This window comes from Scyliorhinus torazame, unplaced genomic scaffold, assembly GCF_047496885.1.
Source record: "Scyliorhinus torazame isolate Kashiwa2021f unplaced genomic scaffold, sScyTor2.1 scaffold_81, whole genome shotgun sequence".
Lineage (NCBI taxonomy): Eukaryota > Metazoa > Chordata > Chondrichthyes > Carcharhiniformes > Scyliorhinidae > Scyliorhinus > Scyliorhinus torazame.
In genome coordinates, this window is record NW_027307808.1 from 665,763 (window position 1) to 692,890 (window position 27,128).

The 27,128-nt window shown below is 44.6% G+C and overlaps 1 protein-coding gene across 1 annotated transcript; it reads right to left on the reverse strand.

Annotated features, from left to right (window-relative positions):
- Positions 1-1,883: 1,883 nt before the first annotated feature.
- On the reverse strand, positions 1,884-27,128 carry LOC140405571 (uncharacterized). The gene is made up of 8 exons (XM_072494129.1): positions 27,066-27,128; positions 20,190-20,222; positions 18,931-19,221; positions 17,638-17,970; positions 12,707-12,997; positions 11,415-11,747; positions 9,062-9,172; positions 1,884-4,558 (listed from the first exon to the last, which is right to left on the reverse strand). The coding sequence occupies exons 1-8, from the start codon at positions 27,094-27,096 to the stop codon at positions 4,482-4,484; spliced, it is 1,500 nt and encodes a 499-aa protein (XP_072350230.1). The 5' UTR covers positions 27,097-27,128; the 3' UTR covers positions 1,884-4,481.

A 27,128-nucleotide genomic window follows, 5' to 3' on the forward strand; every position in this document is an offset into this window, starting at 1 on the left:
GTAAATTCTATGATAATATATGATGTTCTATGATCTATACATTAATCAGGAAGAGAAAATGGGATTGCAGATGCTGCATCACGAATCTGATATGGAGAAGATTGGAATGTTCGAAGGAGGAGAACAAAGAGTGAAATTGAGATACTCATGTTTAACTTGCATGCTTAAATGTAATATACGCACCTTAACGAGCATTAGTTGTGTTAAGTAATGGGAAATATATACAGTTGAAAGACTTTAAAAAATGACGTCAACGTTGTATATTGCTAGATCATTGTTCAGGGAAGGTGTGATGAACGTAGACATTTCACCCGCATTGTATTATAGGCATTTGGTGCAGTAAGGGGTAAATGTCTGGTTTAGTGTTTGCTTGATTGCTGCAGTAGTGTTTTAAACACCCTGGATGCATGGCAGCTAAGCTTGTTGCTCCGAGAGTCTAATTAAAACATTGTATAGGTTTGGGCTAATGGGTTTTATGTATTTTAAAAGCGTTCCGGTGGAGCAGTTAATTAGAGACAAGGTGTTCACTTTAATAATATTATAAAGTTCAACCCAAGAGTTGAAGCAGTCAGTTGGTACCGGCTTCAAGAAAGTTACTTTTAGCTGGAAGGTGAGCTGGTAAGGTTTCTGAACATTTGAATATTTGAACATCTAGATATTCTGCATTGTTCTAGCAGGGTGTCAGATCATTTCTTTCCACCGTCTCAAAAGATCTCTTCAAAGTGGAGTGTTCGATATATCTCAACACAACAATATTCCTGAACGCTAACAGCAGTTTAATGTCCTTTGGAATCTGAGATAATCTTGCTGCTTGAGTGAAAATAAAGATCATAGTTCAGGATTATTGTGTCACTCTATTAATTAGCAATGTTGAAACGGGAATTGTACTTTATTTTCTTGTGTTATATGAAAGAAATTGTGTTGGTAATACATTTTATTCCTTTTTTATTCATTCATGGGATCTGGACTTCGCTGGTTGGACCAGTATTGATTTACCATCGCGAATTGCCCTTTCACTGAGTAATCTGCTCGTCCATTTCAAAGAGTATTGTCAGAGTCAACCACATTGCTGTAACTCTGGAGTCACATGTCGGCCAGGCCATGTGAGGACGGCAGATTTCCATCCCTAAAGGACATTAGTGGACCAAATGGGGGTTTCGCGACAATCGTCAATGGTTTTATTGTCGTCATTAGACTTTTAATGGCAGATTATTATTGAAATCAAATATCACAATCTGCCGTGGTGGGATTCGCACTTGGGCCCCAGAGAACTGCCCTCGGTTTCTGGATTATTATTCCAATGTGCCACGTCCTCCGTTTGCTGAGATAGCCCCCGAGGACAGGTAGACTTTCCTTACAGTCTTAGAAAATTAAAACAAATTATTGGCGTTCGTGTCCAGTATCTTAGCCATTGTTTGTGTCTAATCCATGATCGTAATGGAAGGTCTGATGAAGGAGCTATGCTATGAAAGCTACTGATTCCAAACAAACCTGTTGGACTTTAACCTGGTGTTGTCAGACTTCTCACTGTGTTCACCCCAGCCCAACACCTGCATCTGCACATCATGATCGTAATAAATGGCACGATTGTCCCAGTCAGAATTTAATGAACATCTCCCGGGCTCCAATTGACCAAAGGCTTCATTGGACCAGCCGTATCAACACTGTGGTTGAAAAAAAGCAGGCCAGATATGGTAAATATCACAGATCCTCCTTCCGCACATTCTGATCCAACACCAGGCCCCAGCATTGGCGAACACACTGCAGAGAAACCCCAGTATTGGATTTCAATTTCGTAAGACTGTGAGTAAAGGATACCTCACTCCGGTAATAAATGCATCAATAAATAGAGATATGGTATATGAAAACAAACTTTATTACAACACAGCATCAAAATGTCTTTAACACGACAGAATAATATAACTTGTAATTTTCGCTTAAGCAATGCGAACCAATACAGTGAATAAAATATCTTCAACTGCCATCATTATTCTCAATTAAACAACACAAAAAAGAAAAAGAATTGATTGATGACACTTGAGCCAAGGTGAGATTACATGTTGATGATCCACTGTTCGAAAGCATCGTCATTTCATGATTAAACTGTACAGCTTATTTCAACCTTTAGCACTGCACCACAAGATTTAACACAACTCAAACTTTCTTTCTGTGGCTTCAACAGAGCAAGTGCATGAACATAATAGTTTGGTTCTAAACTATCAGAGTTATGCAATATGGTTTATTTTCAACTTTCTCCAAAAATCCCCTTTTCACAATGTAAGCCTACTTGTGACAATTAAAGATTATACTCATTTTATATTCCTTAGTTAAATGTTCCCTCGTTCTTCTAAACTCTCGAGAGTGTACGTCTAAACTGTTTAACCTTCAGCTTGATTACGCTGAGCTGCTTTAACAGCTTATCGTTTTTTGGTATGCACAAAAGCCTACTGAGTATGTTTAAATAAATTTAATTCGAACTTCCAGAATTTAAAATGATCTCTGAAAGCCGTTATTGGAGGGTTTACAGATCCAGGAATCAAACTCTGCATCCAATTAAACATGTTTTATAGTTTCTTCCGTTATGATCATAAAACTATCAGCTGCACTCAAACAATTAACTCTACCTGCATTTCCGGAACTAGATGTCAATATAAGGATGATGAGCTTTTTTAAAGCTCCGATATGGCTTTTTTCTCAGTAAAACATTCCCCTGACAAGACTGAAACATGTTTCATTTACAAAGCGACCAGAACTATTTCGATTTTTTACCACGTGTTCTGACGAACTAATGTGGACCTCATCCTCCAGAATGATTACAGTGACCATTTTAAAACATATATTTTATTGCAAACACAAACAAGATTGTGTTGCAAAAAACACCCACAAAAACAATCATTAATAATAACAATAATTTATTGTCACAAGTAGGCTTCAATGACGTTACTATAAAAGCCCCGAGTCGCGACATTCCGTCACCTGCTCGGGGAGGCCGTGTGCGGGAATTGAACTCGCGCTGCTGGCCTTGTTCTGCATTACAAGTCAGCTGTTTATCCCACTGTGCTAACCCAGCCATTGCGCATCGTCTGGAACATATTACCCCATAATCTCCATTTTCTCACACCTCAGACAAGTTGGGCGTGGTTCGCCGGAATCCGCCCACACTGCTCATTGGGATGTTCAATTCCTGGAAAGATCATCCTCATTAGAGCATATGTCATATGTTCCCTCTGCACCCCCTTAGATTGAACATCATAGAATAGAAGAGACTCGCTGCAGTGCAGAAGGAGGCCATTCGGAATATTGAGTGTGCATGGATCATTTCAAAGTGCACGCTGCCTAAGACCCCTATCCCCGCAACCCAATATCCCCACGTAAGCATATTAGAGACCAAGCGAGATTTAACATGGCCAATCCACCTAACCTGCAAATCTATGGACTGTGGTAAGAAACCGTGAACCCGGAGGGAAGCCACGCAGACACGGGGTGAACGTGCAGACTCCGCACAGACAGTGACCGGAAGTGCGAATTGAATTTGATTCCTTGGCGCTGTGCGGAAGCAATGCTTACCACCGTGCCACCGTGCGGCCTCGCAAATGAGGACTCCGCATTAACCCAGTACTATATCTTACTCTATCCCCTCAAACTACCTCGGTCCCCACTTCTTCTCCCCTCCTGCCCTTGAACCTTTGCACTCACATCGCCTCTTCCTCTCACAACCAGGTATAAATATCACAGATCCTCCTTCCGCACCATGTCTGGCGCTAACAGCTTATCCAGCAGTATTTGGAGAAAGTAGGCAGCTCCTACCACGCCAAACCCGAAACTGCAGATATCGGAACTCGCTACCCTGCGGTAACTCAAACTTCTTCAGCACCGCCAAACCTGCAAACTGTTCCCCTAAAAATAGATCCCTCACCCGCCATACTCCTGCTTCTCCCACCTCTCATAGATTGCGTTCATCCATCCGGGAACAAACCTATGATTCTCACACATAGGTGTCAGTAGCGACTGCAGTCACCTTGGTATGTCGGCGGCACGGTGGCACAGTGGTTAGCACTGTGGCGTCACAGCTCCAGGGCCCAAAGTTCGATTCCCGGCTTGGGTCACTGTCTGCACGTTCTCCTCGTGTCTGCGTTGGTTTCCTCCGGATGCTCAGATTTCATCCCACTGTCCAAAGATGTGCGGCTTAGGTGGATTGGCCATGATAAATTGCTCTTAGTGTCCAAAACGGTTTAGGGGCTAATGGGTTACGGGTGTAAGGTGGATGAGTGGGTATAAGTAGGGTGCTCTTTCCAGGGGCCTCTGCAGATTAGATGGGCCGAATGGCCTCCCTCTGCACTGTAAGTTCTATGGTTCTATGAGACAGCACTTTAAAAGTGGAGACATCTTCCAGCAGCTGTTATAAAGCACTCAGAAACAAATGCTTAAATTGCACACACTTGCAACATGCCCTATGCAGAAGCCACTCTTGAAACAGCGAATTAACCAAGTGATATATGGACTGATTTGTCCCTGTTGCAAAACACCGCAGAGCCTCTGGTGTTCAATGGTATCCTACCTGGAGGCAATAACAAAACATGAATTCACTGTCATGTGTTAGAATATTACAATTGAGATGAGCAAGGTGTTTTCCTCTCCTGTGTAACTTTTCCTCACATTCTGAATGTGTCCTCTGAATGAGGAGCACATCTCGCTCACCTTCCGGGGTTTTCCAAACCCCGTTCTCGGAGGCGAAAAATGATCCTGAACGTCTTCATAGAAAGTGTCATACAGATTGACATAAACATACACTGAAGCACGCACACACACGAATGCACACATTTACACGCAGAAACACCCACACATATACGCAAACATGTGTGCATACCAAAAAACGTACATGCACGCACACAAACATACGCACGCACACATGGCACACACCACACACACAAACACACGTATACATCTACACACACATTCACACACATATTTAACACGCACATCTACGCACAAAACCATGTACACATACCCACACAGAACATACACCTCACACCTGTGCACGCAAATATAGCAAACACATAGACACATACAACGTGCTCATACGCATACATACCCATGTACGCAACACACACACACAGAACAGACACACAAACATGTATATATTTATAATATATGTGTGTACATACATATGTTGATGGATACACACGCAAATAGAACCAATACTTGAAGGGAGCGTTCTGAAAACCTGAGCACTGAGTGAACGTAATGACAAGGTGCTGAACTACCCAATTGCGATTGAACAGGAAATAGAGTGGACATTTAGAAAAAGGAAAACAGGTTTCATGTAAATGGTACAGGTCGGCCTTCCAACTTGGAATGCGCAAGACATTCAACATCATCAGGATTTCAACTACGTCTGCTATTGGGAAAATGAGAATGGAGATAAGAGAAATGCATCACTGGACAATCCGGCTCATCATAAAACATGTGACCAGGAGGACAATGTCATTTCATACAATCTGGAAAGTGACTTCCCATATTGAAAGCGGACCTTCACTATTCTGCCCCTCACCAACATTCGGCGTAATGCATTACAGTTAAATAAAAGCTAATCCTAATCTAAATCCTGCAGTCAGTTTGACAGCAACGTTGTTCTGACATTACAGGAAATGCAGGTGTTCAATATTGCGGTTCAACCCCACTTTTCGCATGGGCAACTTGATTGGTCAATAGATTGTCGCCGAGACTATCACACCTGTATTCCCTGACGTATATGCCGCTTGGGTCATTGAATGTCCCCTCATCTCGTACCTGAATGGTCGACACACATTCTGAGATATTGGGCATTAGTTATTAGCCTCACCATCCGTTCGGAAACTGCCTTTGCCATGTCTGTTGGTAAGCCCTATAGGAATCAAGTTACGCATCTACTCGCTGGCGCTCATAAGAATAACAGAGAGCCGATGGAGGTCTACAAAATATTAGGAGGGATGAATGAAATCAATGTCGTCAAATTGTTCCCCTTGGGGGAAATCTGCAGCGCGGGGTCACAGATATAGGTTGAGAGGTGGTAGATTTATAGTTAGAAGAGGAGGAATAACTTTTCGCAGAGGATGGGAATTTGTGGAACTCGTTGCTCATAGTGTGGTGTAGTCTGTGTTATTAAATAGTTTCTAGATGGATGTCGATATATTCCTGATTGATAGCACACAGGGTTAAGTGGATGTGGAGAACCAGGAGGGAGGGTGATTTGAGACCAAGAACTTATGACTTGCATTGCTAGCACACGACCTGTCAATTTCTGACAACGATCCTGGGTATGGAGTGGTTTCCCATAAGGAGAGGGCCTGTATTCAATGGAGTGAAGAAGAATGAGAGGCGACCTTATTGCGACATATTGGATTATCAGGGGGTTTGACAGGGTAGCTGCTGAGAGAATATTTGCTCTTGTGTGACTGACTAAGACTTGAAGGCATCATCTCTGAGTAACGTGGCGCCCAATTGGAACAGAGATGAGCAGCAATATCTTCTCACAGAGGGCAGTGAATCTGTGGAGTTCTTTACCACAGAGAGCTGTAGAGTCTGGGTAGTTAACTGTGTTCAACGCTGAGATCGGCACATTTTTAATCTGAAAGGGAATCGTGGATAATGGAGATAAGGCGGAAACGTGGAGTTGAGGATAATAAATTCTGGGCAGCCATTATCTCAATATGTGGAGATGCCGGCGTTGGACTGGGGTGAGCACAGTACGAAGTCTTACAACACCAGGTTAAAGTCCAACAGGTTTGTTTCGATGTCACTAGCTTTCGGAGCGCTGCTCCTTCCTCAGGTGAATGCAGAGGTCTGTTCCAGAAACACATATAAAGGCGAATTCAAAGATGCCAAACAATGCTAGGAATGCGAGCATTAGCAGGTGACTTATTATCTCAATAAGTGGCGGAGCTATCTCGGTGGGCCCTACGGCCTACCTCTGGTCCGACGTCTCATGGCCTTATTTTGAATCAAAACACAATTTGTAAATTCAGTGATGAAAAGAATTTGGGTGAAATGGCATCATTTGAAAGGATGATTGCATTTGTTGAATCATAATCCATATAGCTATTTAAGAATTGGCATGGAAATAAAATATTGCACAGATACTGTTGACGAAATTCGTATTGTTCAGTAAAATAGAATTCAAATTACATGACAATTTAAAAAAGGAACAAGGAAAGATGGAATCCCGGAGCAAGGATACAAAAACAACTGACTGGTCCAATTCAGTGAGATCCATAAGGCACAATAAATTAATTAACAAACTTTGGTTTCAGTGTCGGTGGAGTGCATTGAAACGCACAGAAATAATAGACAAATTATATGGAAGCCAGGTGAAGCCACACTTTGGGTATTTTCAGTTTGCATGTTACAGAAATAGGGACTGGCCTTATCCAAAGTGTGGGAGAAAGAGTATCATTGAAGAATTGGGAGTCTGTGCCAAACATGAAAAGATGAACAGACTGAAATAATTGCCTTTCAACGCAATTGAGACATTTTTTGAGAGGCCGCTGATGTGCTGCGTGAAATTACTATTCCAATAGTAGAACCAGAGGAATAGGTTTGCATTCAGGAGAGAATGAGCGGCACATTCGCAAATTGGGTTAGTCCCGCTGCCTCACTTTGCTGGGTTCAATTCCCACTCTGGGTAACCGTGTGGATTTTGCGCTTCGGCCCGTGTCTTCGCGGGTTGCCTCCGGGTGTCCGGTTACAGGCAACAGTCCACACCTGTGCAGGTAAGGTGGACTTGCCATTTCTTTTTATTAAAAAAGGAAAAAAATGTATACAAGGCCAAACGGTACAAACACTAATTTTGTATTGGAGAAACAGGGTACGCTCCCCTCTGTACCAACGTACGAGGAGGGGAGGGTGTAGGATACTCTGATTATTAAAACAGTTCACAATACAGATGTACAAAAAAAATCCGTACAAGCACTAAACTTTGCGCTGGAGAGACGAGATACCTCGCCCTGTACCAACAGAAGGGAAAGAGAGGGTTCTGGTGGGGAGAGACGGGCAAGGGGGGTGGTGGAGAGCTCCCAATGGGCCATTGCCTGAACTATCTACGGAGGCAGAAAAACAAAATAATTTATGATGTGCCAGATTCCGGGAGTCCCCCAGCTGAATTGCCATTTAGTGCCCAAAGATGTGCAGGTTAGTTGGATTGGCGATATCTTTTCATTAAAACAGTAAAAAATATATGTAAGGTCAAACGGTACAAACACTAATTTTGTATTGGAGAAAGAGGGAACCTTCCCCTCAGTACCAACGTACGGGGGGGGGGGGGATATGATACTCTCATTATTAAAACAGTCCACACACATATCTACAAAAACAAATGGAACACGCACTAAACTTTGCGCTGGAGACCAGATACCCTCGCCTCTGGACAAATAGAAGGTAAATGAAGGGGGTGTGGTGGGGAGAGAGGAGAAAGGAGGGTCTTTCGGGAGGGAGGGTGTCGGGGTATTGGCGGCGGGCAGAGGGTGTGTGTGAAAAAGACAGTGCCAGAATTATCTGCGAACGCAGAAAAATAAAAGAATCTTGAATTAAGATGTGTCAGATTCCGAGAGTCCCCTGGAGGGTAATTGGATTGCCCATGCTAAATTGCCCCTAACCGCCCCAGGATGTGCAGGTTAGGTGGATTGGCCATTCTAAATTGCCCCTGAGGGTCCCAGGATGTGCAAGTTAGGTGGACTGGCCATGCTAATATGCCCCTTATCGTCGGACGATGTGCAGGTTAGGTGGATGCGCTATGCTAAATTGTCCCTTAGTGTCCCGAGGCGTGCAGGTTAGGCGGATGCGCTGGGGAAGTTGGTCTTGGTAGGTGCTCTTTCAGAATGTCGGTGCACACTCGGTGGTAAGAATAGCCTCAATATGCACGGTAGGTGCAGGTTCCACCCCTGAACCAGAGAAGGATACTAGGGCATTAAGTTCGGTGGCCGGCTGACCGTCTGTGTTGTACATTCTGCGTGGCTGAATGCTATTGAGTATTTGTATAGACATTACTGATTTTGTAGAGGGCAGCAGAATAACTTCATAGTCGTACCTTTTTGTGATAAGTCGTTTACTTTGTGTTCAACGATGATTAGCACCATACCAACGAGCAACAAGACACTCAGGCAATGCCTCACCAAGGGCAGCGAGGTGGGAGGGATGTCTATGAAAGGAGAATAAAAAGGGTTTATTTTCGTTTGTCCCAGCCATCCCCGGAAAATGGGAGTAACGCTGACACATCGATTCCCTCATCTATTTCAGGCATTGGAAGGCTACTGACAGTTCAACTGTATGAAAAACAAGTGGTGTACCGAATTAATTGTGTCATACTCGGCGTGGTTGAACGCTCGGTTCAATGGTGCAGGGTTATTTGCTGGATGTCAGTATCGGGAAGCACCTGGAAGTGACCACTGACTATCTGACAGAATGAAATCTGGGCAACGGAATGCTCTGGAACGTTGGTATTATATTGATCGGCGCTAAGAAGAGTGATGGGGGATATTATAGAAACAGAAAATACTGATGATTAGACAGGGTAGAATCAGAATCAATGGTTCCAGTTGTGGGGCAGCCCTAAACTGGTGGGCCATAGTTTGAGCATACAGATTTATGTCTGAGATGAGCAGAAATGTCTTTATCGAGAGCATGATCAATCTGTGGAATATTTGAGGCGAAAACGTTGTCTAACTTCAAGAAGGAATTAGAAAGAGCTCTTGGGACAAAAAGGATCAAGGATTCTGGAAGGAAGGTAGGACCAGGACACGCCATTTATGATCAGCCATGATCGCAGTGAAAGATGGAGCAGGTTCAAAGGGCCGAATGGCCTCCAACTGCATCTGTTTCCTATGTGTGGTTCTGTGTATGCTTATAGGCTCTGCCCAGCCCTCTTCTGATATTGTGCACAGAAGTCAAGTCTCCTCTTAGACAGTTTCCTCAAAATCAGCCTCCAATCTAACCTCATAACTGACGTTTCTTGTCCCTGGAACCATTCTTGTGAATCCCTTCTGCAGTCCCTGTACTGCAGCAAACAGAACTGAACAGGGTATTCCACCTGAGATCAAACTCGAGTCTTATATACGTTCCGCATAACTCACTTCCGCTTGTACTCTATGCCATTCGTAATAAAGCCCAGAACACTATACTCTAAATTATACTTTCTCTCAACCTTTCCTGCTAACCTCAATGATCAGTACACTTATGCACCCAAGTCAATTTGCTCCTGCACAGCCTCAAACATTGCAGCTCTTAGCTTAGTCGTCTGTCCATATTCTGGCAACCTAAATACACGACTCTGCATTGGAATTCGCCCGCCACCTATCTGTTCACGAGACTAAGTTATCAGTGTACATTTCAGCCTCTGGTCAGTCCTCCTCCCAATTTTCAATGATTCACTGTTCTGCAAAATTCAGTTAGCTTAGAAATCATTCCCCCTGAACAGTAATAAAGTCAGTCGTAATACATAAGGAAAGCAATCCTTCCAGAAACTTTATCTACAACCTGCAGCTTTTCCAGATCACTGTGTTCGTCGAATATTTGGACTTCCCTGTTTAAATGCTCATTTTCTGACTGTCACCCATATTGTGAATCGAGGGCTACCATTTTCCAGAAGTTGAAAGAGGTAAGTTTCTCTGCATTGGGATGTTCCCCTTCTATCCGATTCATCTATTTTTAAAAATCTAATCTAAAGTTCAGAGCCCTGCTAAACGGGCAAAGGTTCAATCGTTTATATACTTGCGTGGGCGCAGTTTGCTGCACCTCATTCCACCATCTCCAAAGTTTCAACAGAGTACAATTGTTTTTACTATTGTTTTGTGATGGATAAATCGCTTCTTCGATGGAAACTGTGCCGAACTCCGATTGAATTCAAAATAATTGTTGTTTATATATTGTGGCCGATTCACCGAATGTATTCAATGCTGGAAATGAAATGGCAAGTTTCATCTCTCCCCGTTCAGCAGCGTAGAATGGGTTCATCCAGTCATTACCTGCTATGAACTCTACCTTCAAAACAATGACGCGGCGATTCAAGGTCGGACAGCAAAGGAAGTTGAATTCAGGAATTCCCTGGAAGTTAGCGGCATATAAATTGAATACGACAATACACGTTCCAACGTTTGCTATTAGGTGGCCATACTGCCTCGTTGGTAGCCATGCATGTGACTTGTATTTGAACTCATTTTTCCCCCCTTATTAACTATGCCGTCATTATTTGAAGATGACGGATGAGGGAGTCAAATTGCTACTGACAATTAAATATGCATGCAAATGATAAGGCAACACAGTCGCCCACCCGCAATTGTTCCTTGCAGATATTCACTAAAAGTTAGATCATTTTAAAACTAAATCAATCTTCTATTTGACTACAGTTGAAACAATGGGAAAGACATTGATATAAAGAAACGTACCTGGCATTGCCATACGCAGTTCCTGATCATTCTCAGTCACCACAACATCTTTGCTCCATGGAGAATCCGTCCAATTTCCTAAAACATCTGTTTGATACCGGCAGCCATAACTTCCCAGAGAATCACTTCCGGTAACGTTGACTTTGAAGATCGCAGTTCGCTGATCGCCATTCATGTGATGAGATTGTACAGGTTCCACGCTCCGGTTTCTGTACAAGTGGAACATGCCCCCGGAGGAGCGAATGTCCCCATTGCAGGAAATAAGAACAATTTCGCCGCTTCCAGTAAGTCCGACATTTTTGAATTTGTTGATAGTCGGTTGAGAAAGTCGATCTGCAACAGGGGAAAAAAAATCTGGAACGTTTTGAAGCACAATGACAAATAAAGAATCTTGCGTGCAAACAGTGTTGATGAATGTTGGAATATCAGATACATTGTAGTCTATGTGGTTAGTGCAGTAAGGCTTCAAGGTATAGGTTAGTGTGTGTTTCACTGTTGCAGTAGTGTTTTTAAAACTCCTGATTTGAAATATAGCATAGGCGTTTTTGGAGAGAGGGGGCGATTAAAGCATCGTAAACGCAGGTAAATGGATCTGCATTTTATTATGAGGGTTCCTTTCAGGGTCGTGAATTAGAGATATTGTGATCAGGTGAGTAAGATGAAGTAGCTAATGGGAGGAGCCAGGGCTCCAAGTAGTCAGCTGTTGAGGTTTCCAACATTAGTCATTGGCAGGAAAGGGAACTGATCATGTTTCTGAAGAAACTCAGCCGAAATATCTGCATCACTCTCACAATGTGCCAGGTCTCTCTCTTTCAAGCAGTCTCAAAATGTCTCTCTTTCTCAAAGTAGAGTATTCAAGACATCTCTATGCAGCAAATACTTGTGAGTCTGCGAACTGTATTTAAACGTGGATTGTGACCCGAGATAGCTTTGCTGTTTGAGTGGAAGTGAAGGTACAGGTTAAGGGTTATTGTGCCACTACATTGATTAGAATTGTTTAAGGAGTAGTTGCAAGCTATTTTCTTTTGTAATGTCAATTACATTTTAACATTGTGTTCGCAATAACGTTTGTTTTAATGTACCGTATCCTTACTCTTCGTGAAATTCCCCAGGAGCGAAATATCCTTTCCTCACTGCCTTACCAATTAATAGAACAATCCTTATGGTATCGCAGATACCGTTGTGGTCTGTCCAGAGGCGTAATAAAATATTTTTGCGCTCGAACGCATGCCGTATTCCTAAACAATAGCAATGTCGTCTAATGGCTCAGATAAATTATTTTGATAAGCTACCTCCAATATTTATCGAAATGGGATTGCTCAGATTTGACCTCCTCCAGCCCTTTTCGCTCCAATCCAAGCATTCACAACTGTAGATTCCTCCAATGACCACGGTGTCGTTATATTCAAGGTGCGTCTTGCACTGTCCTTCGTCATAATCCCTTCGATTTGTAGGATTCCGGTTGTGATAATATTGGATGCTTACGGCAGGACATTGGCAACGACAATTCAAAGTTATATTCTCTCCGGTAAAAAAGTGGCCGTAAGGCGGGAACGAAGTTAAGTCTGGCATCGGTAAATCAACTGAAGTCAAACAGATCACACATTAAATACATTTCTCCAATCGGCGTGCCAATCACACAGCAGACCTCATTATTGGTTAACCATTAAGTAGCCTCACATTGAAATAACATAAGGGTTGCAATGTTGCTTGATCACAGCTTTTACCATTGCAATGAATATACTTTGCTGTAATAAATGGACTATGTTTTATTGACGATAGAGAGTAAAGCTTCGTAAACGTTATTACAACAGAACTGGTTCCAAAATCAGAAGATACTTGGCAATCCCAACATCTTGAGAATGACATGAGCTAACGTTTCTAGTCTGGATGGCTTTGTCAAAGCTGGAGAGAACTGGAAATAGCGCCAAATGTATAAATATGTGGGCGGGGGAATTGGAGCAGCGCCTCTGGACAGGAAGCGTCCCATGTGGAGAAATTGACAAAGATATCCTGGACAGAAAGACAAAAGGAATGTAAACGCGGGTGATTGTGCACCTCAGCAAGATCCACCACCACTTTAGCCGGCTGGTGGGACGGGGAATCCTGCTGCTGGCTGGCATTGCAGAGTACCAGGAAACTGGTGCAGTGGGACGGAGAATCCCGCCCCATGGCGAACCGGCCGTTTGCATGTTTGTCATCGTCGGTGTGGGGTGGCTACAATGGAAAAATCTCAGTTACTGGCGACGGGACGAGGGAATCCTCTAGCGAACGGTGCGCCACCGCGAAACACAGGCCTGGGGAAGCAGATATCCCCTGTGTGCGTTAACGACGCTGCAAATCTTTAAAATGTACTTGTACCAAATATGTACCAATCAGGTTGCGTTTTTAACTCAAGGACATTGCATTAAATAGATGAAAAATAATGCGGATCAATTTTGAGTTGATGAACAACTGTAGCTTATAGACATGCCCCTCAATCCAATGGGCACTGTACATATATGTATGCCGAGTGTGGCGATACCAAATGCTTATTTAAAACAATATCTGTTACATTAAATCTCGGATGTCGTTGGGTCTTCCTGGTGGAATAATTGCAATTCCACCACTTTGAATTTTCTCTTAAACCCGGGATTTTACTCTGATCCACACTATCCCGGGAAAGCTTTGTCCTGTCACTTTCTTGGAAATCTACTCGCCTTCCCTCTGGTTCCCGAGATGAGCAAAGCCGATCAGGTCATTAAGGCAGCAGGCATTTCCATTGTGTTCTTGATTGGACAGCACTCTCACAGTTAGGTGCCAGCCTTGCGCTCACTCGATGTAGAAAAACTTACATGTCGTTGGATGATGCATTTAGTGCAGAGCAAAATTGGGTTGTCGTGCTGTTAGACCTTAACTTGAAATATAACGTTTCATTCCAATACCTCACTTCCTTACCAGGAATCTGATGGGATTGCGCATCTGCAATCGGTGTCATTTCTGCCTCACACACTGACGTGCCTGCAGTGGTCTAGCTGCTATGTTATAGCATCACATAATTTTTCCGGCATTAATGAAGACCATTTTGCCCAGCGTGTCGACAACGGCCCCCTAAATTCGAACCATCACACCGTGCATATCCGCTGCCTTTCACCCGCACATCTGTATATTGCTTCTATGCGTAGCGCCATCCAGTGGCCTCCTGAATGCTTCGATTGTACCTGCCTCCCCCACACTTCCAGGAAGTGCATTGCAGACCCCGAACCACTCTCTTTGATAATGCTGTTTTTCACAATCGCCATGTCTGCGATTCGCCTTGTAATCTGTGCCCCCTCGTCTCGTTCGTTTTGTGAGCTACTCCTCGACGAGACATTGGTCTCCTCGTATAACTGTCGCTGAAAGTAAGCGCGCAGGTACAGCAGGCAATAAAGAAGTCACATGACATGTCGGCCTTCAAAGTGAGAGAATTTGAGTACAGGAATAGGGATGTTTTACTGTAATTGTATCGCGCATCGGTGAGGCCACACTTGGAGCATTGTGTGCAATGGTGGTGCCTTTATGTGAGGGAAGATGTTATTGCTATCGAGCGAGTGCACGACAGTTTACTAGGTTGATTCCTGGGATGATAGATGTGGAGGGATTAAGTCAGTTGGTATTATATTGATCGGCGCTAGAAGAGTGATGGGGGATATTATAGAACAAAGAACAAAAAAATGTACAGCACAGGAACAGGCCCTTCGGCCCTCCAAGCCCGTGCCGACCATGCTGCCCGACTAAACCACAATCTTCTACACTTCCTGTGTCCGTATCCCTCTATTCCCATCCTATTCATGTATTTGTCAAGATGCCCCTTAAATGTCACTATCGTCCCTGCTTCCACCACCTCCTCCGGTAGCGAGTTCAAGGCACCCACTACACTCTGCGTAAAAAACCTGCCTCGTACATCTACTCTAAACCTTGCCCCTCTCACCTTAAACCTATGCCCCCTAGTAATTGACCCCTCTACCCCGGGGAAAAGCCTCTGACTATCCACTCTGTCTATGTCCCTCATAATTTTGCAGACCTCTATCAGGTCGCTCCTCAACCTCCTTCGTTCCAGTGAGAACAAACCGAGTTTATTCAACCGCTCCTCATAGCTAATGCCCTCCATACCAGGCAACATTCTGGTAAATCTCTTCTGCACCCTCTCTAAAGCCTCCACATTCTTCTGGTAGTGTGGCGACCAGAATTGAACACTGCACTGTACTCCAAGTGTGGCCTAACTAAGGTTCTATACAGCTGCAACATGACTTGCCAATTCTTATACTCAATGCCCCGGCCAATGAAGGCAATAGAAACAGAAAATACTGAAGATTAGACCGGGTAGAATCAGAATCAATGGTTCCAGTTGTGGGGCAGCCCAAAACTGGTGGGCCATAGTTTGAGCATACAGATTTATGTCTTAGATGAGCAGAATTGTCTTTACCGAGAGCATGATCAATCTGTGGAATATTTGAGGCGAAAACGTTGTGTAACTTCAGGAAGGAATTAGAAAGAGCTCTTGGGACAAAAGGGATCAAGGATTCTCGAAGGAAGGTAGGACCAGGACACGCCATTTATGATCAGCCATGATCGCAGTGAAAGATGGAGCAGGTTCAAAAGGGCCGAATGGCCTCCAACTGCATCTATTTGCTATGTGTGGTTCTGTGTATGCTTATAGGCTCTGTCCAGCCCTCTTCTGATATTGTGCACAGAAGTCAAGTCTCCTCTTAGACAGTTTTCTCCAAATCAGCCTCCAATCTAACCTCATAACTGACGTTTCTTGTCCCTGGAACCATTCTTGTGAATCCCTTCTGCAGTCCCTGTACTGCAGCAAACAGAACTGAACAGAGTATTCCTCCTGAGATCAAACTCGGGTCTCATATATGTTCCGCATAACTCACTTCCGCTTGTACTCTATGCCATTCGTAATAAAGCCCAGAACACTATACTCTAAGTTATACTTTCTCTCAACCTTTCCTGCTAACCTCAATGATCAGTACACTTATGCACCCAAGTCAATTCGCTCCTGCACAGCCCCAAACATTGCAGCTCTTAGCTTATGTCGTCTGTTCATATTCTGGCAACCTAAATACACGACTCTGCATTGAAATTCACCCGCCACCTATCTGTTCACGAGACTAAGTTGTCAGTGTAGATTTCAGCCTCTGGTCAGTCCTCCTCCCAATTTTCAATGATTCACTATTCTGCAAAATTCAGTTAGCTTAGAAATCATTCCCCCTGAACAGTAATCAAGTCAGTCATAATACATAAGTAAAGCAATCCTTCCAGAAACTTTATCTACAACCTGCAGCTTTTCCAGATCACTGTGTTCGTCGAATATTTGGACTTCCCTGTTTAAATGCTAATTTTCTCACTGTCACCCATATTGTGAATCGAGGGCTACCATTTTCCAGAAGTTGAAAGAGATAGCTCAGGGTAAGTTTCTCTGGATTGGGATGTTCCCCTTCTATCCGATTCATCTATTTTTAAAAATCTAATCTAAAGGTCAGAGCCCTGCTAAACGGGCAAATGTTCAATCGTTTATATACTTGCGTGGGCGCAGTTTGCTGCACCTCATTCCACCATCTCCAACGTTTCAACAGAGTACAATTGTTTTTACTATTGTTTTGTGAGGGATGAATCGCTTCTTCGATGGAAACTGTGCCGAACTCCGATTGAATTCAAAATAATTGTTGTTTATATATTGTGGCCGATTCACCGAATGTATTCAATGCTGGAAATGAAATAGCAAGTTTCATCTATCCCCGTTGAGCAGCGTAGAATGGGTTAATCCAGTCATTACCTGCTATGAACTCTACCTTCAAAACAATGACGCGGCGATTCAAGGTCGGACAGCGAAGGAAGTTGAATTCAGGAATTCCCTGAAAGTTAGCGGCATATAAATTGAATACGACAATACACGTTCCAACGTTTGCTATTAGGTGGCCATACTGCCTCATTGGTAGCCATGCATGTGACTTGTATTTGAACTCATTTTTTCCCCCTTATTAACTATGCCGTCATTATTTGAAGATGACGAATGAGGGAATCAAATTGCTACTGGCAATTAAATATGCATGCAAATGAGAAGGCAACACAGTCGCCCACCCGCAATTGTTCCTTGCAGATATTCAGTAAAAGTTAGCTAATTTTAAAACTAAATCAATCTTCTATTTGACTACAGTTGAAACAATGGGAAAGACATTGGTATAAAGAAACGTACCTGGCATTGCCATACGCAGTTCCTGATCATTCTCAGTCACCACAACATCCTTGCTCCATGGAGAATCCGTCCAATTTCCTAAAACATCTGTTTGATACCGGCAGCCATAACCTCCCAGAGAATCACTTCCCGTAACGTTGACTTTGAAGATCGCAGTTCGCTGATCGCCATTCATGTGATGAGATTGTACAGGTTCCACGCTCCGGTTTCTGTGCAAGTGGAACATGCCCCCGGAGGAGCGAATGTCCCCATTGCAGGAAATAAGAACAATTTCGCCGCTTCCAGTAAGTCCGACATTTTTGAATTTGTTGATAGTCGGTTGAGAAAGTCGATCTGCAACAGGGGGGAAAAATCTGGAACGTTTTGAAGCACAATGACAAATAAAGAATCTTGCGTGCAAACAATGTTGATGAATGTTGGAATTTCAGATACATTGTAGTCTATGTGGTTAGTGCAGTAAGGCTTCAAGGTATAGGTTAGTGTGTGTTTCACTGTTGCAGTAGCGTTTTTAAAACTCCTGATTTGAAATATAGCATAGGCGTTTTTGGAGAGAGGGGGCGATTAAAGCATCGTAAACGCTTGGTAAATGGATCTGCATTTTATTAAGAGGGTTCCTTTCAGGGTCGTGAATTAGAGATATTGTGATCAGATGAGTAAGATGAAGTAGCTAATGGGAGGAGCCAGGGCTCCAAGTAGTCAGCTGTTGAGGTTTCCAACGTTAGTCATTGGCAGGAAAGGGAACTGATCATGTTTCTGAAGAAGCTCAGCCGAAATATCTGCATTATTCTCACAATGTGCCAGGTCTCTCTCTTTCAAGCAGTCTCAAAATATCTCTCTTTCTCAAAGTAGAGTATTCAAGTCATCTCTATGCAGCAAATACTTGTGAGTCTGCGAACTGTATTTAAACGTGGATTGTGACCCGAGATAGCTTTGCTGTTTGAGTGGAAGGGAAGGTACCAGTTAAGGGTTATTGTGTCACTACATTGATTAGAATTGTTTAAGGAGTAGTTGTAAGCTATTTTCTTTTGTAATGTCAATTACATTTTAATACTGTGTTCGCAATAAAGTTTGTTTTAATGTACCGTATCCTTACTCTCCGTGAAATTCCCCCTGGAGCGAGATATCCTTTCCTCACTGCCTTACCAATTAATAGAACAATCCTTATGGTATCGCAGATACCGTTGCGGTCTGTCCAGAGTCGTAAAAAAATATTTTTGGGCTCGAACGCATGCCCTATCCCTAAACAATAGCAATGTCGTCTAATGGCTCAGATAAATTATTTTGATAAGCTACCTCCAATATTTATCGAAATGGGATTGCTCAGATTTGACCTCCTCCAGCCCTTTTCGCTCCAATCCAAGCATTCACAACTGTAGATTCCTCCAATGACCACGGTGTCGTTATATTCAAGGTGCGTCTTGCACTGTCCTTCGTCATAATCCCTTCGATTTGTAGGATTCCGGTTGTGATAATATTGGATCCTTACGGCAGGACAGTGGCAACGACAATTCAAAGTTATATTCTCTCCGGTAAAAAAGTGTCCGTAAGGCGGGAACGAAGTTAAGTCTGGCATCGGTAAATCAACTGAAGTCAAACAGATCACACATTAAATACATTTCTCCAATCGGCGTGCCAATCAGCGCAGACCTCATTATTGGTTAACCATTAAGTAGTCACACATTGAAATAACATAAGGGTTGCAATGTTGCTTGATCACAGCTTTTAACTTTGCAATGAATATACTTTGCTGTAATAAATGTACTATGTTTTATTAACGATAGAGAGTAAAGCTTCGTAAACGTTCTTACAACAGAACTGGTTCCAAAATCAGAAGATACTTGGCAATCCCAACATCTTGAGAATGACATGAGCTAACGTTTCAAGTCTGGATGGATTTGTCAAAGCTGGAGAGAACTGGAAATAGCGCCAAATGTATAAATATGTGGGCGGGGGAATTGGGGCAGCACCTCTGGACAGGAAGCGTGCCATGTGTGGAAATTGACAAAGATATCCTGGACAGAAAGACAAAAGGAATGTAAATGCGGGTGATTATGGCGAATGAGGATGCTGACCGTGGCACATCAATAATTTAGAAAATGTTAATTGCACAACAAATGTAAGCAGGATAGAAAATGCAACTAGGAGCTGAGAACAGATTGACATAGTGGGAACGGAGTTCTGCCTAGTATACCATCGCTGCTTTCCACTTCCCTCCTGGAGTTTGACAACGGGTGTGCTATCTTCTCTGCAACATAACTCGTTCAACTGTTTCAACGTTAAACACTGTCGTTAGTTCTGAATGTTGCTGCCAAATAGAATCTACAAGAAGTGGGCAGGTCGCAATCACTGCTCCGAACACAATACACAATTGGAGGAAAGTCTGAGAGCAGCAAACATTGCTCAAGCATTAGAGGAACGTTGCACACTGATTCATGCAGCAGATTATTTCCACCTTGTTTTAATCTCCTCACCAAGACTGAAAACAGTTAAATGGTGACACGTTAGCCCAGAAACTGCAATTATTGTATTCAGTTTTAAAATCGGTTACTCACATATGTCCATTCCGAGAAGCCAGCCGAAATGAACTAAAAAGAAAAGGAGTGACAATGTTAAAAAAAAACCTAGAATGTGCATCATTCCGTGCACTCTTTCCACACATCGCAAATAACAGAATGTGGAGATAGAAACTCAAATGATTTCCAGAGCCTCAGACCGCTGGGGTTTAAGAGACATTTAGCTTTCAGCACATAGAGTGGCCTTCGGTCCATTCTGTCTCCACTGGCAATCATGCACCTATCTTTCCAATCTCATTTTCCAGCCCGTGTGTCCGTAGTCTTGTATTCTGTAGAGTTTGAAATTATGTGGGTTCTCGGCTCTCTCAACGTTTTAGGCAGTGGTTTCCAGATCGACAACACCCGCTGGGTCAATGGTTCTTCCTCAACCGCGTCTCCAATCTCCTGCCCCTGTCCTTTTGTCTATGAATTTAGAGTACTCAATTTATTTATTTTTTGCAATTAAAGGGTAATTTAGCGCGGTCAATCCACCTACCTTGCACATTCTGTTCTGGTTGAAGGGGTGAGACGCACGCAGACACGGCAAGAATGTGCAAACTCCACATGGATAATGACTCGAAGCCGGGAGCGAACCTGGGTCCACGGCGCCCTGAGGAAACATGCTAACCACTGCGCCACCGTCCTGCCCCTTACCTTAAACCTGCGTCCCTCCCCCACATGGTTAATTACCCTCCGCGAAGGGTAAAAGTTTCTTTCGAGGTACCGTCTCTCCGTCCCTCATAGTTTTGTGCACCTCAGCAACGTCCACCACCAGCGTCCTCTGCTCCTAGGAAAGCCATCACAGACTATCCACCCTCTCTTCATAGCTGAAACACTCCAGCCCAGGCAACCTGCAGGTGAATCCCTTCTGGATCGTTTTTGGTGCAATCAAATTCTTCCCAGAATGTGGCGGCCAAAATTGCACAGAGCTCTAGATGTGGTTTGAAGTGTGCTTGTTAAAGCATGTGCTTACATCTAATGATTGAGCTAATTCAGGGAGGCATCCCATATGCTTTCGCCGCCTTCCTACAAGGATCTATGGACATGCACCACAAGGTACCTCTGCTCCATTGTAATGCACAGCCTCCCGCCGTTCATTCAGTATTCCTTTGCCTCGTTAGTCCTCCCAAAATTCAGCACCTCGCACATCTCAGGGTAAAATTCCATTTTTCACAGTCAATCTCACCATCTCATTTATATAGTCCTGGATTCTAAGGCTTTCGTCCTCGTTATTTACTGTCTGGTCTGTCCTCTACACTGTACTCGGTGACGTGACAATAAATCTAAATCGAATCTACCACACCACAAATTATCTTCCTATTGCGAACATTCTGATCACTTGCTCCACAGGGTAGGGAGTTGGTTGGGTTGAGTTGGTTGTTGGGAGTTCATAGATCATAGAATTTACAGTGCAGAAGGAGGCCATTCGGCCCATCGAGTCTGCACCGGCTCTTGGAAAGAGCACCCTACCCAAGGTCAACACCTCCACCCTAACCCCATAACCCAGTAACCCCACCCAACACTAAGGGCAATTGTGGACACTAAGGGCAATTTATCATGGCCAATCCACCTAACCTGCACATCTTTGGACTGTGGGAGGAAACCGGAGCACCCGGAGGAATCCCACGCACACACGGGGAGTATGTGCAGACTCCGCACAGACAGTGACCCAAGCCGGAATCGAACCTGGGACCCTGGAGCTGTGAAGCAATTGTGCTAGCCACAATGCTACCGTGCTGTGTCAATCTTGGAAAATTGGAAGATCAGGAAGATACGATCGGTGTTAATCTAATGATAAATACGTCCATTGACGTCAAGATTTAATAATTCTACGCGACCTTTTCAGTCTGAATGGGGTTGAGGGGGGGGGGTTCATGGCTGTAAAGGTTTGTAGCCTCCACGCTAAAACCTCAGACCCAGATTTATGTGACACACGTCATTGGAGCAGTCTGGCAAGTAGCTCATCTCTATTCCCAGTGACGTTGGGCGCTGCTCTGGTTGGGACACATCAGAAGGCTCGATATGGACGAATGCCTGAAAGCAGCAACAAAATAGGGGGCTCTGCACTTAGAAACATAGAAAACAGTAGCAGGAGGAGGTTATTCGCTCCTTCGAGTCTGGTCCAACATCCATTATGATCATGGCAGATCATCCAAAATAATAGCCCAATCCTGCTTTGCCCCAATAGAAACAGAGGGGTGTCATCGAGATATAGGCTCCTGTTGTGCGGAAGGTCATTCTGCCTACGGACTCTGTACCGACGTTCTGAAAGAGCACCAACAAAGGCCCACTTCCCCACCATATCCCCACAGCCCCAGCTAATCTTTGGACCGTGAGGGATAATTTGACATGACAAAGCCACCTAATTTACATTTCTCTGGACACTAAGTGGCAATTTAGTAAGGCCGATTGACCTAAACATGTATGGATTGGGCCGCTAATGTGCTTAGATTTTCACCGAATCTCAGAATAATACAATGCAAAAGATGTCATTTGGTACAATAAACCTGCACCAACACATGGAAAACACGTGACCTGCCTATCTAATCCCTTTGCGAGCACTTTGCAAATAGCATTGAATGTTACGAGATGCCAAGTACTCATCCAGGTGCTTTATAAAGGCAACGCGCCTCGATCACCGTCCCAGGAGGTGAATTCCAATCCTGGACCGCCCTCTGGGTAAGAAGGTTTCCTTCAAATCTCCCCAAATTCTTCTGACCCTCACCTTGAACCTGTGTCGCCTCGTGACTGACCTTTCAACTAAGGGGAATACCTGCTCCATATCTACTCCGTCCATGCCCATCATAATCTTGGATACCATAACCAGGTAACCCCTCAGTCTTTTCTGTTCCAGTGAAATTACCGGAAGCCTCTCTGGATAACATCTCTCCATGACTTTACAATTCTCTCCCAGACACCATCCTGGCGTATCACTTCTACATCCCCTTCAGTACAATCACATCCTTCCTATGATGTGTGGATCAGAATTACACATAGTGCTCCAGCTATGGCCTCATCAAAGTTATATATAAATCCAGAGGACCTCCCTCACTTGCTCTTAATTTTCTGGAAAACATGTTCGGATCTCTTGATTCTACTGCCAGTAATGTTTCTATTGCCACTTTCCTTTCCGAATTTACATTTTGACTTCACCGCAGTACTTTCTATTATGCTCCAGTCTTTCCACACTATTGCGCATTTTGTGACCGCAATGAACTAACATTTTGTTTCGTTTTGACATTAGAAATTAACGTTTGTATATTCCCCGCGACTGCTCTCCTCTTTTCGAAGAAAGCTGAGAACTGATGACTGAACAGGAGCGCGCCACGCCTCAGACGAGGGGATTGGCTGAATTCTAGGCCTTCATGAATAATTCATTCATGGAATTTGAACCCGTTTAGTTGGGGTCAATCGGTATCAGGAACCAGACGTCCAGCCATTCGACCCCGAATTTGCGCTCGTCTGGGTAACCGCATGACTCTAGTTTGGCAGAATTGCCCTCATCATTTCTGGCCACCTGCTTGGGCTGCCACTTGTACAATTTCACTTCTGAATGCCTCCTACTGCTTTGAAATAGTTTTACAGAGAACATTCCAATAGCTGGAACCAATACACTCTTGCTAGCTCATCTCTCAAATTTGTAAACGTCTGCCTTCCACAATTTACTTGGTGGAAATGCTGGCGTTGGACTTGGATGAGCACAGTAAGAAGTCTTACAGCACGAGGTTAAAGGCCAACAGGTTTGTTTCAAGCACTAGCTTTCGGAGCACTGCTCCTCCCTCAGGTGAATGAAGAGGTAGGTTCCACAAACATAAAAATAGACAAAGTCAAAAATGGAAGACGATACTTTGCATGCGAATCTTTCCAGGTACTTAAGTCTACAGATCCAGACGGAGCCACTGTAGAGAGATAATCACATAAAATAGAGGTGTGAATTGTCCAAAGCCAGGACAGTTGGTAGGATTTCGCAAGACCAGGCCAGATGGTGGGGGTTGAATTTCATAGAATTTCATAGAATTTGCAGTGCATAAGGAGGCAATTCGGCCCATCGAGTCTGCACCGGTTCTTGGAAAGAGCACCCAACCCAAGCAAACACCACCCATAACCCAGTAACCCCATTCAACCAACACTAAGGGCAATTTTGGACCCTGAGGGTAATTTAGCATGGCCAATCCACCTAACCTGCACATCCTTGAACTGTGGGAGGAAACCGGAGCACCCGGAGGAAACCCACGCACACGTGGGGAGAACATGCAGACTCCACACAGACAGTGACCCAGCCGGGAATCGAACCCGGGACTCTGGAGCAGAAAACCAATTGTGCTAACCACTATGCCACCGTGCTGCCTCATGTCGAATGTAATGCGACAAGAATCCAAGGTCCCCGTTGAGGCCATTTCTCATGTGTGCAGAACTTGGATATAAGTTTCTGCTCGTTAGAAGCCTTTCTCTCCAGTGGCTGCATCATCATCCACCACCTGCAGGACAACCCTTGGTGCAGCTGAATGCCTGCATCAGGTTTCTCCACCTGCACGACCACCCTTGTTGTGGTTGACTGCATGTACCAGGGTCCACAAGCTGCACGACCACCCTTGTTGTATCTGACTGCCTGTACCAGGGTCCTCCAACTGCACGACCCTCTTATAGCTGACTGCCTGCACAGTCCTCAACCTGCACGACCCTCTTGGTGTAGCTGAATGTCTGCATCAGAGTCCTCCACCTGCACGACCACCCTTGTTGTAGCTGACTGCCTGTACCAGGGTCCAGAACCTGCACGGCCCTCTTGATGTAGCTGACTGCCTATACCAGCGTCCTCTACTTGAAAGCTCCATTTGGTGTAGCTGACTGCCTGCATCATAATCCTCCACCTGCACGACCCTCTTGGTGTAGCTGACTGCCTGTACCAGGGTCCTCCACCTGAACGATCCACTTGGTGTAGCTGACTGCCTGAATCTGGGTCCTCAACTTGAAAGATCCACTTAGTTTAGCTGGCTGCCTGTACCAGGGTCCTCTACCTGAAAGATCCACTTGGTGTAGCTGACTGCATGCACAGCGTCCTCCACCTGAAAGATCCACTTGGTGTAGCTGACTGCCTGCATTAAGGCCCTCCACAAGAATGATCCACTTTGTGTAGCTGACTGCCTACACCAGGGCCCTCCAGTTGAAAGATCCACTTGGTGTTTCTGGCTGCAATGTACCAGGGTCCTCTACCTGCGCGACCCTCGTCGTGTAGCTGACTGCCTGTACCAGGGTCCTCCACCTGCACGACTTACCTTGGTGTAGCTGACTGCCTGTACCAGGGTCCTGTACCAGTGTCCTTTACCTGAAAGATCCACTTGGTGTAGCTGACTGCCTGCATCATGGTCGTCTACCTGAAAGATCCACTTGGTGTAGCTGACTGCCTGCATCATGGTCCTCTACCTGAAAGATCCACTTGCTGTAGCTGCCTTGGAGTATAGTGTTCAATTCTGGTCGCCACACTAGCAGAAGGATGTGGAGGCTTTAGAGAGGGTGCAGAAGAGATTTACCAGAATGTTACCTGGTATGGAGGGCATTAGCTATGAGGAGCATTGAATAAACTCGGTTTGTTCTCACTGGAACGAAGGAGGTTGAGCGGCCACCTGATAGAGGTCTACAAAATTATGAGGGGCATAGACAGAGTGGCTAGTCAGAGGCTTTTCCCCGGGGTAAAAGGGTCAATTACTAGGGGATATAGGTTTAAAGTGCGAGGGGCAAGGTTTAGAGGAGATGTACGAGGCAGGTTTTTTACACAGAGGGTAGTGGGTACCTGGAACTCGCTACCGGAGGAGGTGGTGGAAGCAGGGACGATAGTGACATTTAAGGGGCATCTTGACAAACACATGACTAGGATGGGAATAGAGGGATACGGACCCCGGAATTGTAGAAAATTGTAGTTTTGGCGGGCAGCATGGTCGGCACGGGCTTGGAGGGCCGAAGGGCCTGTTCCTGTACTGTACTTTTCTTTGTTCTTTGACTGCCTGCATCATGGTCCTCTACCTGAAAGATCCACTTGATGTTGCTGGTTCAGGACGCTGGGCAGGCAGTCAGAAACACGAAGATGGGAGTGTAGGTTGACGACCCTGGCGCAGCTGTCAGCAACACCAAGAGGGTCGTGCAGGTGGAGGACCCTGGTGATGCTGACTGTCTGCAGCAGGGCCCGCCGGCTGTAGTCGCTCTGTGCGATGCTGACTGCCTGCACCAGGGTCCTCGCCCGCATCCTTTCTACCTTATGACGAAAAACTGCCCCACGGCCCTATTCCCGCACTCTCCTCCAGATGTTGGTATTGTGTACTTTCTACCTTGATCGGACTTTTTACCAAAATGCTCTGTGACATTTTCGCATAGTTTAAGAACAGAGGGCAGCACGGGAGCACAGTGGTTAGCACTGCGCCTGGGACCCGGGTTCTAATCCGACCTTGGGTGACTGTCTGGGTGGAATTTTACTTTCTCCCCGAGTCTGCGTGGGTTTCCTCCCGGTGCCTCGGTTTACCCCACGGTCCAAATAGCTGCAGGATCGATGGATTGATGGATTGATCACCGCCTTTTTGTCCCAAGGTATGCCGTTCGGTGACGCTAATCCACAGGTGGGTAGGGTCAGCCTATGTAGGGTGCTCTTTCTGTGGGTTGTTACAAACTCGATGGCTTCATTCTGCACTGCAGGACTTCTATGTTGCAAATCAGGCAAACAATTCCTTGCACGGTCTCATATTTTCAGTTGCAAAATATAGGAAGTGGGCATTCAAAAAAAACATGCAGGCTTACATCTGTTGATGCAGTTCCTCAGTTTTACACAGTTCCTCAATTACAACCACAATCCTTGGGACGTTGAAGCTAATATGCACAATATGTACTCACCGATTGGAAGGAATATTAACGTCGTAAACATTTTCCAGTCAGGGTCACACACGGTGATTGGGT

What these genes read in the sequence shown, in the direction of transcription:
- LOC140405571 (XM_072494129.1), bottom strand. Translation starts at nt 27,096, where the DNA reads ATGTTTACGACGTTAATATTCCTTCCAATCG. An exon ending in GTTAATATTCCTTCCAATCG is followed by an intron (nt 20,223 to 27,065) that starts GTGAGTACATAT and finishes TTTTCTTTTTAG; the next exon opens with TTCATTTCGGCTGGCTTCTC. An exon ending in CATTTCGATAAATATTGGAG is followed by an intron (nt 17,971 to 18,930) that starts GTAGCTTATCAA and finishes CCCCTGTTGCAG; the next exon opens with ATCGACTTTCTCAACCGACT.